At 45.6% G+C, this 13,139-nt stretch overlaps 1 protein-coding gene across 2 annotated transcripts in view; it reads right to left on the bottom strand.

Annotated features, from left to right (window-relative positions):
- Positions 1-13,139, bottom strand: part of LOC309560910 (regulator of G-protein signaling 3-like) — a 254,393-nt gene that overhangs the window by 28,518 nt on the left and 212,736 nt on the right. For both annotated transcript variants that reach the window (XM_082264600.1, XM_082264599.1), the window contains exon 6: positions 12,594-12,760. In XM_082264600.1, the coding sequence (XP_082120726.1) occupies positions 12,594-12,760 (167 nt within the window). The remainder of the gene's footprint in view (positions 1-12,593; positions 12,761-13,139) is intronic.

The raw sequence follows: 13,139 nt of genomic DNA, 5'->3' as shown, positions 1-13,139 counted from the left end.
TCCTGTCTACATGCTCTTCAGCGATCCCTGCATGCCATTTTCCGTGGCAGGTTTCCTGATGGCGACAATAGTGGGCCACATCTGTGGGATGGTTTATAACAACGTTTCCCAACCTTTTTTCAGTCAAGGCACCCTTTAAAAATGATGGACAGTCTTGAGGCACCCCCATTCTAACATGTAAAAACTATTCTGACAGTCATACACAATGCAGCAACATCCACAAGGCCAAGTAGGACACCCAACATTGGAGGTGATTTATTCTTCCAAAGCAAATACACTTTTGTAAACTGGTACTGACTAGTATCCCAATGTTTCTCTTCTCCCTCAGTTTTTCTCGATCATTCAGCTAATGTGAGGGGCAGGGGAGGGTCAAACAAGGATGCTATGGAGGCGACTGACATTTTCTTTATCAACTGATTATGCCAATGATCATTAGGATGCCAGCAGTTAGAAGGTTGTAATTGTGCACAATGAAAACCTTTTTTTTTTTTTTTAATTTTGGGCAATTATTAGCCATTTTGCTAAGGCACCCCTGAAGAAACCTCAAGGTACCCCAGGGTGCCTGGACACACTGGTTGAAAAAGGCTAGTTTAAAACGCAGACTCCTTCAGAACTCTATGAGGCAGGGTGACATTCAGGGGCATAATTTAGTGATAGGAACAGAGCATTGTCGCCCTATAAAAGGATGTGTCTGAACAAGGAACATCATGGCAGGATCACCAGGTATTATTTGAAAATAAAGTTGCAGGTTTAAAACTATTAAGGCCCCTTTCACACTTGTGCGACTTCAAAGTCGCACAATTTTACCGCAATTTTCTTGCTGCGATTTTGATGCGAGTTTGACTGGGCTCGAATGTCTTTGGCCTCAAAACGCATCAAAACCGTGCCAAAGAAGTGCAGGGACTACTTTGAAGTAGGGCTGCCCCAGCTGTAGTGGCTCATTCACACTAGTGGTGTTCTCTAAAAAGTAATCCGTGCTCGGATTGCTCTTCAGAGAGCCTTTAACCCTTTGATCCCCACGCTAGCATGCATTGCAAGCAAGTGTGGGGGTGCTTAACCAGTTTACGACCGCCCACCGCAGATGTACTGGCAGGCAAATCGCCGTAACTGTACGGCGCTCGCTCTCGGGAGGCTATGGGGCGTACTCCTGCCCCCGCTCGTCAGTAGGGAACCCGCTGAGAGAGGACGGGCAGCTGTTGTAAACACAGCTGACCGTTCTTCTCCCTGAAATGATCACAGAGAACCTGTGATCCTTCTATATAGGATCACAGGTCTCTATGGTCATTTCAGAAGCCACGCCCCACCACAGTTAGAATCACTACCCTAAGGACACATTTAACCCGTTGATCACCCACAGTGTTAACCCCTTCCCTGCCAATGTCATTATTACAGTAACCGTGTATATTACTTAGCACTGATTACTGTAGTAATGTCACTGGTACCCCCCAAAAGTGTCAAAAATGTCAGTCAGGGGTCCGATCTGTCCGCTGCAATGTCGCAGCCCCACAAAAAAAAAAAAAAAAAATCGCAGCTCGCCGCCATTACTAGTAAAAAAAAAACAATGAAAATGACATAAATCTTTCCAGTAGTTAGCAGACGTGATAACTTTTGCGCAAACCAATCAAAATACGCTTATTGGGATTTTCTTTTACCAAAAATATGTAGCAGAAAACAAATTGCCCTAGAATGTTAAAAAAATTAGATTTTTACATTTTTTTTTGGGAATGTGCAATTTAGCAGAATGTGAAAAATATTGTTTTTTTTTTAGAATTGTCGCTCTATTTTTGTTTAAAGTGCAAAAAATAAAAATCGCAGAGGTGATCAAATACCACCAAGAGAAAGCTCTATTTGTGGGGAAAAAAGGACATCAATTTTATTTAGGTGCAGCGTCGCACGACCGCGCAATTGTCCGTTAAAGTAACGCAGTGCTGAAACGCAAAAAATGGCCTGTCATTAAGCGGGCAAATCCTTCCGGTCCAGAAGTGGTTAATGTTGTTGACGATTTCCACCAACGAACGCTGTTTCGTTGGTGGGCGATCGAACGATCGGTCGATATTCGAAACGTGTATTCCTGCTATTAGGAAGCGTTTTTTTCCTTTCCTCAGAGTTCATCTTTAAAGTTGTTGTAAACCTCAGAATTAAAAAAAAAAAAAAAAAAAAAAAAAAACGAACACCTGAAAGACAAACACATAATGAGCTAGTATGCGATCATTATGAAATACTTATCTTAGAACGAAGCCTCGCAGTGCCGACCACTCACCTGTCTCATGGGTGACATGTTTGGTCGCCCTTCTTCCGGGTTTGCGGCATCCGGCCATCTGATTGGCTGTAGCCGCGATGACGTCACTCATGCGCGCGGGAGCCGACGGTCACGGCACAGGGCTCTGAAGGAACGCACGAGCGGCCTTGTCACTGGCTGCATGCAAACCCTCCTCTGCAAGTTGTACCTATAGGTAAGCCTATGATAAGACTTACCTATAGGTACTGTAAATATCTCCTAAACATGTACCGTTTAGGAGATAAATGGTACATGTTTCGGAGATATTATAGGTAAGTCTTATCATAGGCTTACCTATAGGTTCAAGTTGCAGAGGAGGGTTTACTTCCTCTTTAAATAAGAAAAGTCTAATAAAATGTAGAAGTATCTAAATGAAGAGTCTGTCCATAGGAAGAATCTATGATTTGATGTTCTGGGCTGTAAATACAGAGTTGCCCTTTACCAGCAAAGTGGAAATCTTGGAGCAGATCCAGCAAGAAAGCGGAGACCATAGTGATTGATTTTACACCGACTGCCGGAGAAAAGGGAAAAGCGGAGTAAAATAAACATTATTTCTAAGCCTGGGACTCTTTTTAAGAGCGTGTTTGTCATCGGAAAAGTATGCCCTTTAAAGGCGAGAGCGAGAGAGGCTGCAGGCGGCCCCCTATGACAAGGCACTATCAACATTCGCTGGCTGACATGCGCCGGGCAGCTTCAAGCTGTGATAACAGTTTATTTACTGCGGTTGCACTGAGCGTTTAAAGACCATTACGGGGATATTTTTACACTGCGGCGCTGAGATCTGTCGCATTTTCATTTGCTAAAAGTCACGACGCTCAAAGCTGAACTCCACACAAGAAAACGAAATACACAAATACATATGGAAGGTGTCTTCTGTGCCAAAGGATCTGGAATGGTGTTCAGCCACTGTTGTGGTTCATAAACCTCTGCCAGACAGTACAGCCAGGAGGGTGACACCACTGTCTCTGTCATTGTATCACCTGCAAAACAAAAATTCTCACCTGCTTGTATGTGTCTCTTCCACGCCATCTGGCTAAGCGAGGCGCCAATCTCTCACCAATGGCATTCTGTCATGTTTTCACCCAGGAGGGAGCGGCGCCTTGCACATCCAGCCAGTGAGAAAGCAGGTGAGAATTCATGTTTTGCAGGTGAGACAATGGCAGAGACAGTGGTGTCACCCTCCTGGCTGTACTGTCTGGCAGAGGTTTATGAACCACAACAGTGGCTGAACACAATTCCAGATCCTTTGGCACAGAAGACACCTTCCATATGTATCTGGGTATTTAGTTTGTATTTCGTGAGTGCTGTCTTCGCACGTTTTAACAATCCTCTCCAGGGCCATCTTAACGAATGGGCACACTGGGCAGTTGCTCGGGGGCCTCACTTGCCTGGGGGGCCCAGCGACCCAGTCCCTGCCAAGCATTAGTCCCGATTCCCGAGTGCATCCCGCCGAACTTAGCGGGTGGCAAGCGCCTGTCGTCCCTGCGCAGCTGTCAGGTCACTTGGGCTGTGGAGGGGGAGCCCACAACTGCAGAAATGCCTGTCCACCTCCATGGGAACAGGCACACATAGGACAGTCCAGTCTGACTCCCGTCCCTGTGTGTGTGTTCACCGGACCCAGCCACCGAATTTGGAAGCTGTCATTAGCCTGGCACTGCTGTACCAATAAATATCGCCTTATCGATAATTGCATTTTTATTCTCATGGGTGATGGTGTAGGCGGGGCCCCAGTATACTGCATTGCCCAGGGCCCTTTAATGCTCTTAAGATGGCACTGATCCTCTCTATGTAATTTCTAGATTGCAAGCTCTAAGGAGCAGGGCCCTCTAATTCCTCCTGTATTAAACTGTATTGTCTTCCCTCACATTGTAAAGCGCTGCGCAAACTCTTGGCGCTATATAAATCCTGTATAATAATAATTTGATATTGATCTTAAAAAAAATGTCCCAGGGTGGAACTCCGCTTTAATAAAAAAAAACCCGGGACAGTCAGGGCTAGTGCATTCCGCAATGGATAGCCTCTGATCTGTCCCGGGTCGCACTTACCTGCAAGAAGAAATACTTACCTTGAAAATGTATTCTCCAGCGCTGCCATCTCAGGTGTGGGCAGCTTGAAGCCAGCGCGATCCTCTTCAGTGTCCTCTTCCGTCTTTTTCGGTCCCACGATGCACTGCGCCGGCCCCGCCGTCACTTCCGGTGTCGCAGCGTCATCCCTGCACAGCTTCTGGGCATGCCCAGAAGCTGTTTAGCAAGGTATGATGGCGCCTGCACCGGAACTGACGTCGGGGCCGGTGCATTGATTCCTGGAAGCGATGACGTTCAGCTCCCAGGAATCATTGCAAGCCAGGAAGTGACGAATCACCGTGGCCGCCGAGGGGAGGAAGAGGAAGTAAGGTAAGTATATTTTCTTCTAAACAAGGTAAGTAAAAAAAAAAAATCAGATTTTTGTAAGATCTTACCGTAAAATCCTTTTCTCTTAGCTCATTGACAGACATCAATTGGGTTATGTTGTCTCCGCAGGAGTAGGACTAGGCAGAAAGAAAAAACGTTCTGGCTCCACCCTAGGGGCAGTCCCAGAGGGTATATCCTCCCTCTCTCTGCTACAAGGAATCAGTTCTGTTATAAAGCAGCAACAGAGAATTTAACCCAACCCAACTCAATGATAGAGGGGCGGGTACTACGTCTGTCAATGAGCTAAGAGAAAAGGATTTTACGGTAAGATCTTACAAAAATCCGATTTTCTCTCATCAATTGGGACATCCAGAAGCAGTGCCACAAATGAGGGGTGGGATTGACAGAAATCAAAATCCAATCTAGAAGGCCCAACCGGTGCCAACTAGAAGTTTTAAAGGCTCATTATAAACAAAGAATGAGACTCAAATAAAAATTCCAACGGAAAAAAAAAAAAAAAATCTTGCCAGGACCAAAAGATCCCAGCAAGGAACTTAGGTCCTTACTCCTGACTAGACAGAAAAAAACTGATTCCTTGTAGCAGAGAGAGGGAGGATATACCCTCAGGGACTGCCCCTAGGGTGGAGCCAGAACGTTTTTTCTTTCTGCCTAGTCCTACTCCTGCGGAGACAACATAACCCAATTGATGTGAATCAAGAAGACTACGTCTGTCAATGAGCGACAGAGAAAATTGCGATTATCCATTTGTTTTTCAGGTGACCCGGAGCAAGAAGATGGAGGTAAGTATAATTTTAGGGTGGAACTCCACTTTAAGGGTCAATTTACATGTGTTGGGGGACATGCACGTGTAAATGCATTAACCTTAAGGAGACGTGTGTTCCAGTGCGTTTTTGGTGCATTTACATGCGTTCTGGTGCGTTTTTGATGCGTTATACCGCGTTCCAGTACAGTCCAGTGCAGACAAAATGCAGCATGTTCTACTTTTTATTTCTGTAACCGGAACAAACTGAAACCGCAAGCACTGGTGTGAACGATGCCATTGAAAATCATATAACCTTCTATCCATGCATTTTTTTATACAGAAAAAAAAAACGCACTGGACTGCATGTGGGGTGAACTGGCCCTTAAAAGTAAAACTAAAGGCAAAACTTTTTTTAAAATTTTAGATAGAGTGGAGAGGGATTAGAACGCTTGTCGGTTGACGGTTTTTATTGCGGTCTGTGCCACCCTCTCTATTTGTCCTGTTTACCATTATCATTGAAAGTGAAAGTAAAAGAAAATCCCAAATTTTGGGTTGTCCCCAGAAACAAAATATAGGGGAAATCTTCCAATGGGGTCACCAGTTCCAGTAACCTGGGGGTCCCCAAGAGATTCCCTTAATTTGCAGGGATTTCCCTCACTTTCTGTTTGGCTATGGGACAGGAAGTGAAGGTAAATCTCCGCAATGGAGACACAGATGGCGAAAGAAAATGAGAGGGATTATAACCCCCCCCCCCCAACACTCTATTGAAAATAAAAAGGTTTGCCTATAGTTCTACTTTAACCACTTGCTAATATGTGGTGGCAAGGCGGCTCTGCTGCGCAGGATCACATACCTAGTACGTGATCCTGCACTTCCAGGTCTGGGGCGCGCATGCGCGCTGCCGGCGGCCCGATCTTGTTGTGAATCCAAAATGAAAAAATAAGTTATATCTATATTTCTACTTCAAGCACTTACCTACCGCCCGCTGCAGGTTTATTGCGGCAGGCTGGCTCGGCTGCGCGAATCGACGTAGGGGTACGTCGGTTGCGCAAGTGGTGCTGGGGGGTGAGCGCACTCCCGTCCCCACTAGGCATTGGGGATGCCGATCCACAGGACCAGCGGCCGCGATTGCCGCCAGGGACCCGCATTCGCTCCCCGCTGAGAGAGGAGGATAGTTGGCTGTTGTAAACACAGCTGACCGTTCTTCTCTCTGAAATGATCACAGAGTGCCTGTGATCCTTCTATATAGGAACACAGGTCTCTGTGATCATTTCACAAGTCCCTCCCCCATACAGTTAGAAAACACTCCCCTAGGCTCACATTCAACCCTTTGATCACCCCTAGGTTAACCCCTTCCCTGCCAATGTCATTATTACAGTAACAGTGCATTTTTATAGCACTGATTACTGTAGTAATGTCACTGGTCCCCCCAAAAGTGTCAAAAATGTCAGTTAGGGGTCCGATCTGTCCGCCGCAATGTCGCAGTCCCGCTACAATTCGCAGATCGCTGCCATTACTAGTAAAAATAAATAAATAAATAAAAATGACATTGATTTTTCCCCTAGTTTGTAGACACAATAACTTTTGTGCAAACCAATCAAAGTACGCTTAGCCCCCGTTCACACTAAGGCGACCTGTGAGGCGACCTGGTCGCCTCCCAGGTCGCCGTAGGTCGCCTTCCATAGAGAAGCTGCGGACCCGTTCTAATAGGAGCGACACAAGTCGCTCCGACTTAGAAAAAGGGTCCGGAGCTTCTTTGGGGTGACCCCAATGTTATGAAGTCCGTGCCGGCCGTTCCGAGGTCGCGGCGCGCTGCTCGCACCACAACCTCGGAGGTCGCCCCCCCAAGTCGGATCGCCCCAGTGTAAACGGGGCCTTATTGCAATTTGTTTACAAAAAATATGTAACAGAATACAAATTGGTCTAAGAGGATGAAAAATTTTGATTTTTACATTTTTTGGGGGGAATTTTATATAGCAGAATGTGAAAATTATTGTTTTTTTTTTTCAGAATTGTCGCTCTTTTTTTGTTTATAGCGCAAAAAATAAAATAAAAATTGCACAGGTGATCAAATACCACCAAAAGAAATCTTTATTTGTGGGGAAAAAAGGACATAAATTTTATTTTGGTACAGTGTACTGCGCAATTGTCCGTTAAAGTAACGCAGTGCAGAATCGCAAAAAATGGCCTGGTCGTTAAGGTGGCAAATCCTTCCGGTCCAGAACTGGTTAATGTAACAAAAATATTTAAGAGAAAGCTTATAAAAAAAGAATGTAAAAAAAAATGTCTGTGCCTTTCTGATCCTCTTATCTGATGGCATGGTCACCTGACAGAGTCTGCCCGATTGAACATAGACTCTCTGCAGTCTCTAAGGATGTGAAGCAGCCACAATGCTCAGACAGCCAGAGGCCGTGTGGTGATCTCTGCCTAGACTTTTGGTCAGAAAGAAAGTTTACAGTCATATCAAGAAAGGGGTGTTTTTTCACTATAAGGCCTCTTGCACACCGCAGCTTTAAAATGCTCAGTACAGCTTTTTTTTTTTTTCTGAGCTAAAAAAGAGCCCATTCATTCTTAACCACTTTACCACCGGAGGATTTTGCTGTCTTACGTCCAGGCCACTTTTTGTGATTCGGCACTGTGCGACTAACTGACAATTGCGCGGTCGTGCGGCGCCGTACCCAAACGAAATGTACGTCCTTTTTTTCCCACAAACAGAGCTTTCTTTTGGTGGTATTTGATCACCTGTGCGATTTTTACTTTTTGCGCTATAAACAAAAAAATAGCGAAAATTTTGAAAAAATAACAATATTCACATTTTTTTATATGAAATTCCCCCCCCCCCCCCAAAAAAAAATGTAAAAATCAAAATTTTTAAAATTTTTGGCCAATTTTTTTTCTGCTACCCATGTTTGGTAAAAAAATCACAATAAGTGTATTTTGATTGGTTTGCGCAAAAGTTATTGCGTTTACTAACTAAGGGAAAGATTTCTGTCATTTTTGGTGTTTTTTTTTTTAACGAGTAATGGCGATCTGCGATTTTTTTTTGCGGTACTGCGACATTGCGGTGGACAGATCGGACCCTTGACTGACATTTTTGGGGGAACCAGTGACATTACTACAGTAATCAGTGCTATAAATATGCACTGTTACTGTAAAAATGACACTGGCAGGGAAGGGGTTAATTTTATTGGAGAGGGAGGGGTTAATGTATGCCTGGTGTTTATTGACATGTGTGGGGGGAGGTGACTGAGTGACACAGGGACAGATCGCATGTTCAGCTATGCTGAACCCTGCAATCTGACCCTGCCTGTCACTTAGGAGATCCACCCGCTTTGTTTACACAAGCGGATCTCCAGACTCGATTCCCCGACGATCGCCGCCGCTCCTCCCCTGGCCCGACTCCCGCTGTGACTGAATACAGCGGGAGCGCGCCGCCCACAAAGGGAGGAGTCCAGCGACGTAAGTCTACGTCGCTGGACGATAACGGGCCACATTGCCGCAGTAGCAGCAATGTGAGCGGTCGTTATGTGGTTAATGTGCCTATGCACGCGTAAATGAGCGCCGCGTATTCTTCAGTAAGAACAAAATAGAAAAATCTGCATTTTTGGTCAGTAATTTACGCCTGATGCGCGCTAATACGCGCAAATACGCTCAAATGAGCCAAAAAGCTAATTGCATATCAAGAACGCTAGAATAAATTTGCGCGCAATTACGCGCATTTGTGCGCGCATAAGCGTGAAAATGCGCGCAAATGCGCGCATTACAATCACGCCAGAAAACGTAGATGCTCTAACAGGAGTTATCGTGTGTAAGCTGCCTAATACCCCTGTAATGTGGTGACATGTTCCAGGATGATTCCTAATGAAGGTTACATTTTACATCCACTTGTATTACCAGATTTGTGGGCCTGCCCCAGAGACAGAAGACCTGGTAACTGTGTCCCTGAAACACAGACTGGGTTATCTCCTAAGCCGTATAACATGCTTTTAGCGTGACCTTCGAAGTCATTTAGCAAATGTGCAATCACTGCCACAGGGGATGAAGACATCATAGTCCTTTCCTTGCCCGGGATTAGTGTCAGCAATATTGACAAATCCTCGAAGATAGCGCACATTCCTGGAGAAGACACCAAACGCCAATCATGACAAAGCATCCCATAATGTCAGATCCTCCCCCGACACCTACAGCGTCCTTACTATCTTTCCTATGACCAGGGTAGGGCGGTCAAAGGGGGTCATGATTGATAAACTCACTTAGATCACTCGTAATTTTACCATAATGGGGTAAAAGGCTACTTCCCAAGTTGTGTATACTTTTTTTACTTTTCAGAGGGTGGTTGACAGGCAACTGGGAGAAAATACACTATATTTTCAAAAGTATTGGGACGCCTGCCTTTACACGCACATTCAGTCCATAGGGTTCAATATTGAGTTGGCCCACCCTTTGCAGCTATAACAGCTTCAACTCTTCTGGGAAGGCTGTCCACAAGGTTTAGGAGTGTGTCTATGGGAATGTTTGACCATTCTTCCAGAAGCGTATTTAGGAGATTAGGCACTGATGTTGAAGGAGAAGGCCTGGCTCGCAGTCTCTGCTCTAATTTATCCCAAAGCTGTTCTATCGGGTTGAGGTCAGGACTCTGTGCAGGCCATTCAAGTTCCTCCACCCCAAACTCGCTCATCCATGTCTTTATGGACCTTGATTTGTGGACTGATGTGCAGTCATGTTGGGACAGGAAGGAGCATGAAATTGTCCAAAAAGTCTTGCTATGCTGACGCCTTAAGAGTTCTCTTCACTGGAACTAGGAGGCCAAGCCCAACCCCTGAAAAACAACCCCACACCATAATTCCCCCTCCACCAAAAGATTTGGACCAGTGCACAAAGCAAGGTCCATAAAGACATGGATGAGTGAGTTTGGGGTGGAGGAACTTGAGCTCAACCCGATAGAAAACCTTTGGGATATATTAGAGAGGAGACTGCGAGCCAGGCCTTCTCGTCCAATATCAGTGCCTGACCTCACAAATGCACTTTTGGAAGAATGGTCAAACATTCCCATAGACACACTCCTAAACCTTGTGGACAGCCTTCCCAGAAGAGTTGAAGCTGTTATAGCTGCAAAGGGTGGGCCAACTCCATATTGAACCCTACGGACTAAGACTGGAATCCCATTAAAGTTCATGTGCGTGTAAAGGCAGGTGTCCCAATACTTTTGGTAATATAATAATATATTGTAACTGAAGTTCAGTAATAAGAAGTTCAACAATATAGAGTATGTCACCTCCTTACTGCCTGTTTTAACCCTAAAAAGCCCACACCACCGCACCGCTCTGTAACTAAGTCTTGCATTACCTGGGATTGCATGGCAGTTGCAATGCAGTCCCATTCACTTGTACGGGTCACATTTTGTGGCGGTGCTAACCGCTCAACATTACACGGGGTATAATTTTTGCTGTGTCTGCAGAGCAAAGCATCATGGCCCTGGCATGCGTCTAGTTGTAGGTTAAAGCATTAAGAACTCAAACGGGTCTTCCAATGGGTTTTGGCAATTCAAAGCATTGGGACGCCCAGCTAAATTTATTTTACGGAAAGAAAATAGTATATTCTTTCTAAGGCCTCATGCGTGATAGACGTTAGACCCCAGAGACTTGGAGGAAGGTACAGGTCCAGCCCCGCTGCCAGCAACCTGTTACAGTGTTTTTCAATTTCTTTTCAATAATGGCACACTTTATAACTGTGCACAATACCGAGCAACATCAGTCTGAGGGCTCAGTCACACCAGGAAGTGCGTACAAGAGCACGCTTTTTTGGGTGTTCACACACGTCACATTTTTTTTTAATGGGTGCTAATATACATGCATTGGCTAGGTGCGTGGGGTGTCATTAGCGATAATGGCACCCACATGCGATTGCAAAAGGCAGCACATGTTTGATTAGTACAGGAAAACGTGCGATTTCGCACGTGTTACCTCACTGCACCTAGTGTGAACAAGCCCTAAAATGTAATCTGTGAGGCAAAGTTTAGTGATCTTCGGTTGTAACTACTCCAAATCCCCCCTTGTAGCACAACCCCCCCCCCCCAAATCCCCTCTCCTAGCACAGTTAGTTCCCCCACCAAATTGCCCCTCTAAGCACAACCCTTCCCCCCCAATTCATTGTTCTAGTACAAAAAAACCCAAATCTCCCCCCCCCCCAGCACAAACCCCCCTGTTCACAAAATTCATATTCCCAGCACAAATCTCCCCTCCTAGCACAAGTCACCCCCCAAATCCCCCCTCTTAGCACAACCCCCAATCCCTCCTCTTAGCACAAATCCCCTGTTCCCAAATCCCCACTCCAATCACCCCCCCCATCCCCTCTCCCAGCACAATTGTCTCAAATCCCCCCTCCTAGCACAATTGAGGGCTGTGCTTAACTTCTGTGCAGTGTGTGGGCTGTGTGCGTTTACCTTACGAGTGTGACTCTGCGAGAAGTGAGAGAGAGCTCAGCCCGTGCGGCTCTCTCCTCCTCCCTGCAGCTATGTGTACTATTACTGGCAAAACAGAAAACTGTAGTGCCGCCCGACATGTTCTTAACAACCGATGAAGTCATCGGTTGCTAGGACACGGGCGGGCGGTCTGCACAGCTTTCTGCTTTGCCGGTAACAGTACACATAGCTGCAGGGAGGAGGAGAGAGCTGTACGGGCTGAGCTCTCTCTCACTTCTCACACTGTAGCACTTAGACCGGGATGTGGCCATGGCACCCCTGAGGACTCTTTGTGGAACCACAAGGTTCCGTGGCACCCTGGTTGAAAAACCCTGGCCTATTAAACTCTGTGAGAGGCTGACAGCTGCTGTGGCTGGACGGTCCATTGAGTGCTGCTAATGTCTAGGGCAGTATGTGTCTAGGGAAAAATGTCCGGAATGCAAGCAGTCTGCTTTCCCTGGGTACATACTGCCCAAAAAATTACCACCAATTTCTGCAAAAAGTCCAGCCACAGCAACTTTTAGCCTCTCATTTTAACAGGCTGCTGGCAGCGGGGCTGGACAATGCACCTAAATGCCAGGATCTCATGTTCCATGGCTAAATGCCCAGTATACACGAGGCCCAAAGTGTTACTATAGCGTTACATACTTATTTTCAATACAATTAGTATGTAGATGAGTTTTCAAAAGCAGAGCAAATTACCTCTTTTGGGGACTGAAATGCGATGTAGTGCTGATAGATTTTGCGAGCTCGGCTGTTGAGGATAAAATTGGGGTGTGTATCCCGGTACTCTTCACAGGCCAACCAGAAATCCAGATTTTCATCGCTGAACTCTGACTGCAGGAATACCCGAAAGAGAGCTCGTCCATCTGGAGGCGAAGAAGAGAAGGCATATTTGTAAAGAATATTACCAGTACCATGTGTCATGAACTATATCGCTTTAAGGGAGCCTGGGAGAAACACAAAGGATGCCAATAACTTAGTATGAAGTTGAACTGTGCCCATGAAACTGGTTTTCTTTAATGCCCCCCCTTCCATGCTATTCTTTGTTTTGCTCTGTCCAGCTGTTGGGCACTGAGGAAGGTAACCCTTGTCTAAGCTTCAAGTTGTTCCAGTCAAAGTTTACATTGACTGTTTCTGCACTTTTAGCTATGCAGCATCAGAAAGATTAAAGGGTAATTCATTTTTGTGGGAAAAAATATAGCAAATAAAAAAAAACAAAAAAAAAAGCAAGCCACTTAAGGACCA

The sequence above is a fragment of the Pelophylax lessonae genome (assembly GCF_965119305.1).
Source record: "Pelophylax lessonae genome assembly, chromosome: 7".
In the NCBI taxonomy this organism is placed as follows: Eukaryota; Metazoa; Chordata; class Amphibia; order Anura; family Ranidae; genus Pelophylax; species Pelophylax lessonae.
Note: the sequence above shows the minus strand (reverse complement) of the source record. Positions and strands in the feature narration are given on the sequence as shown.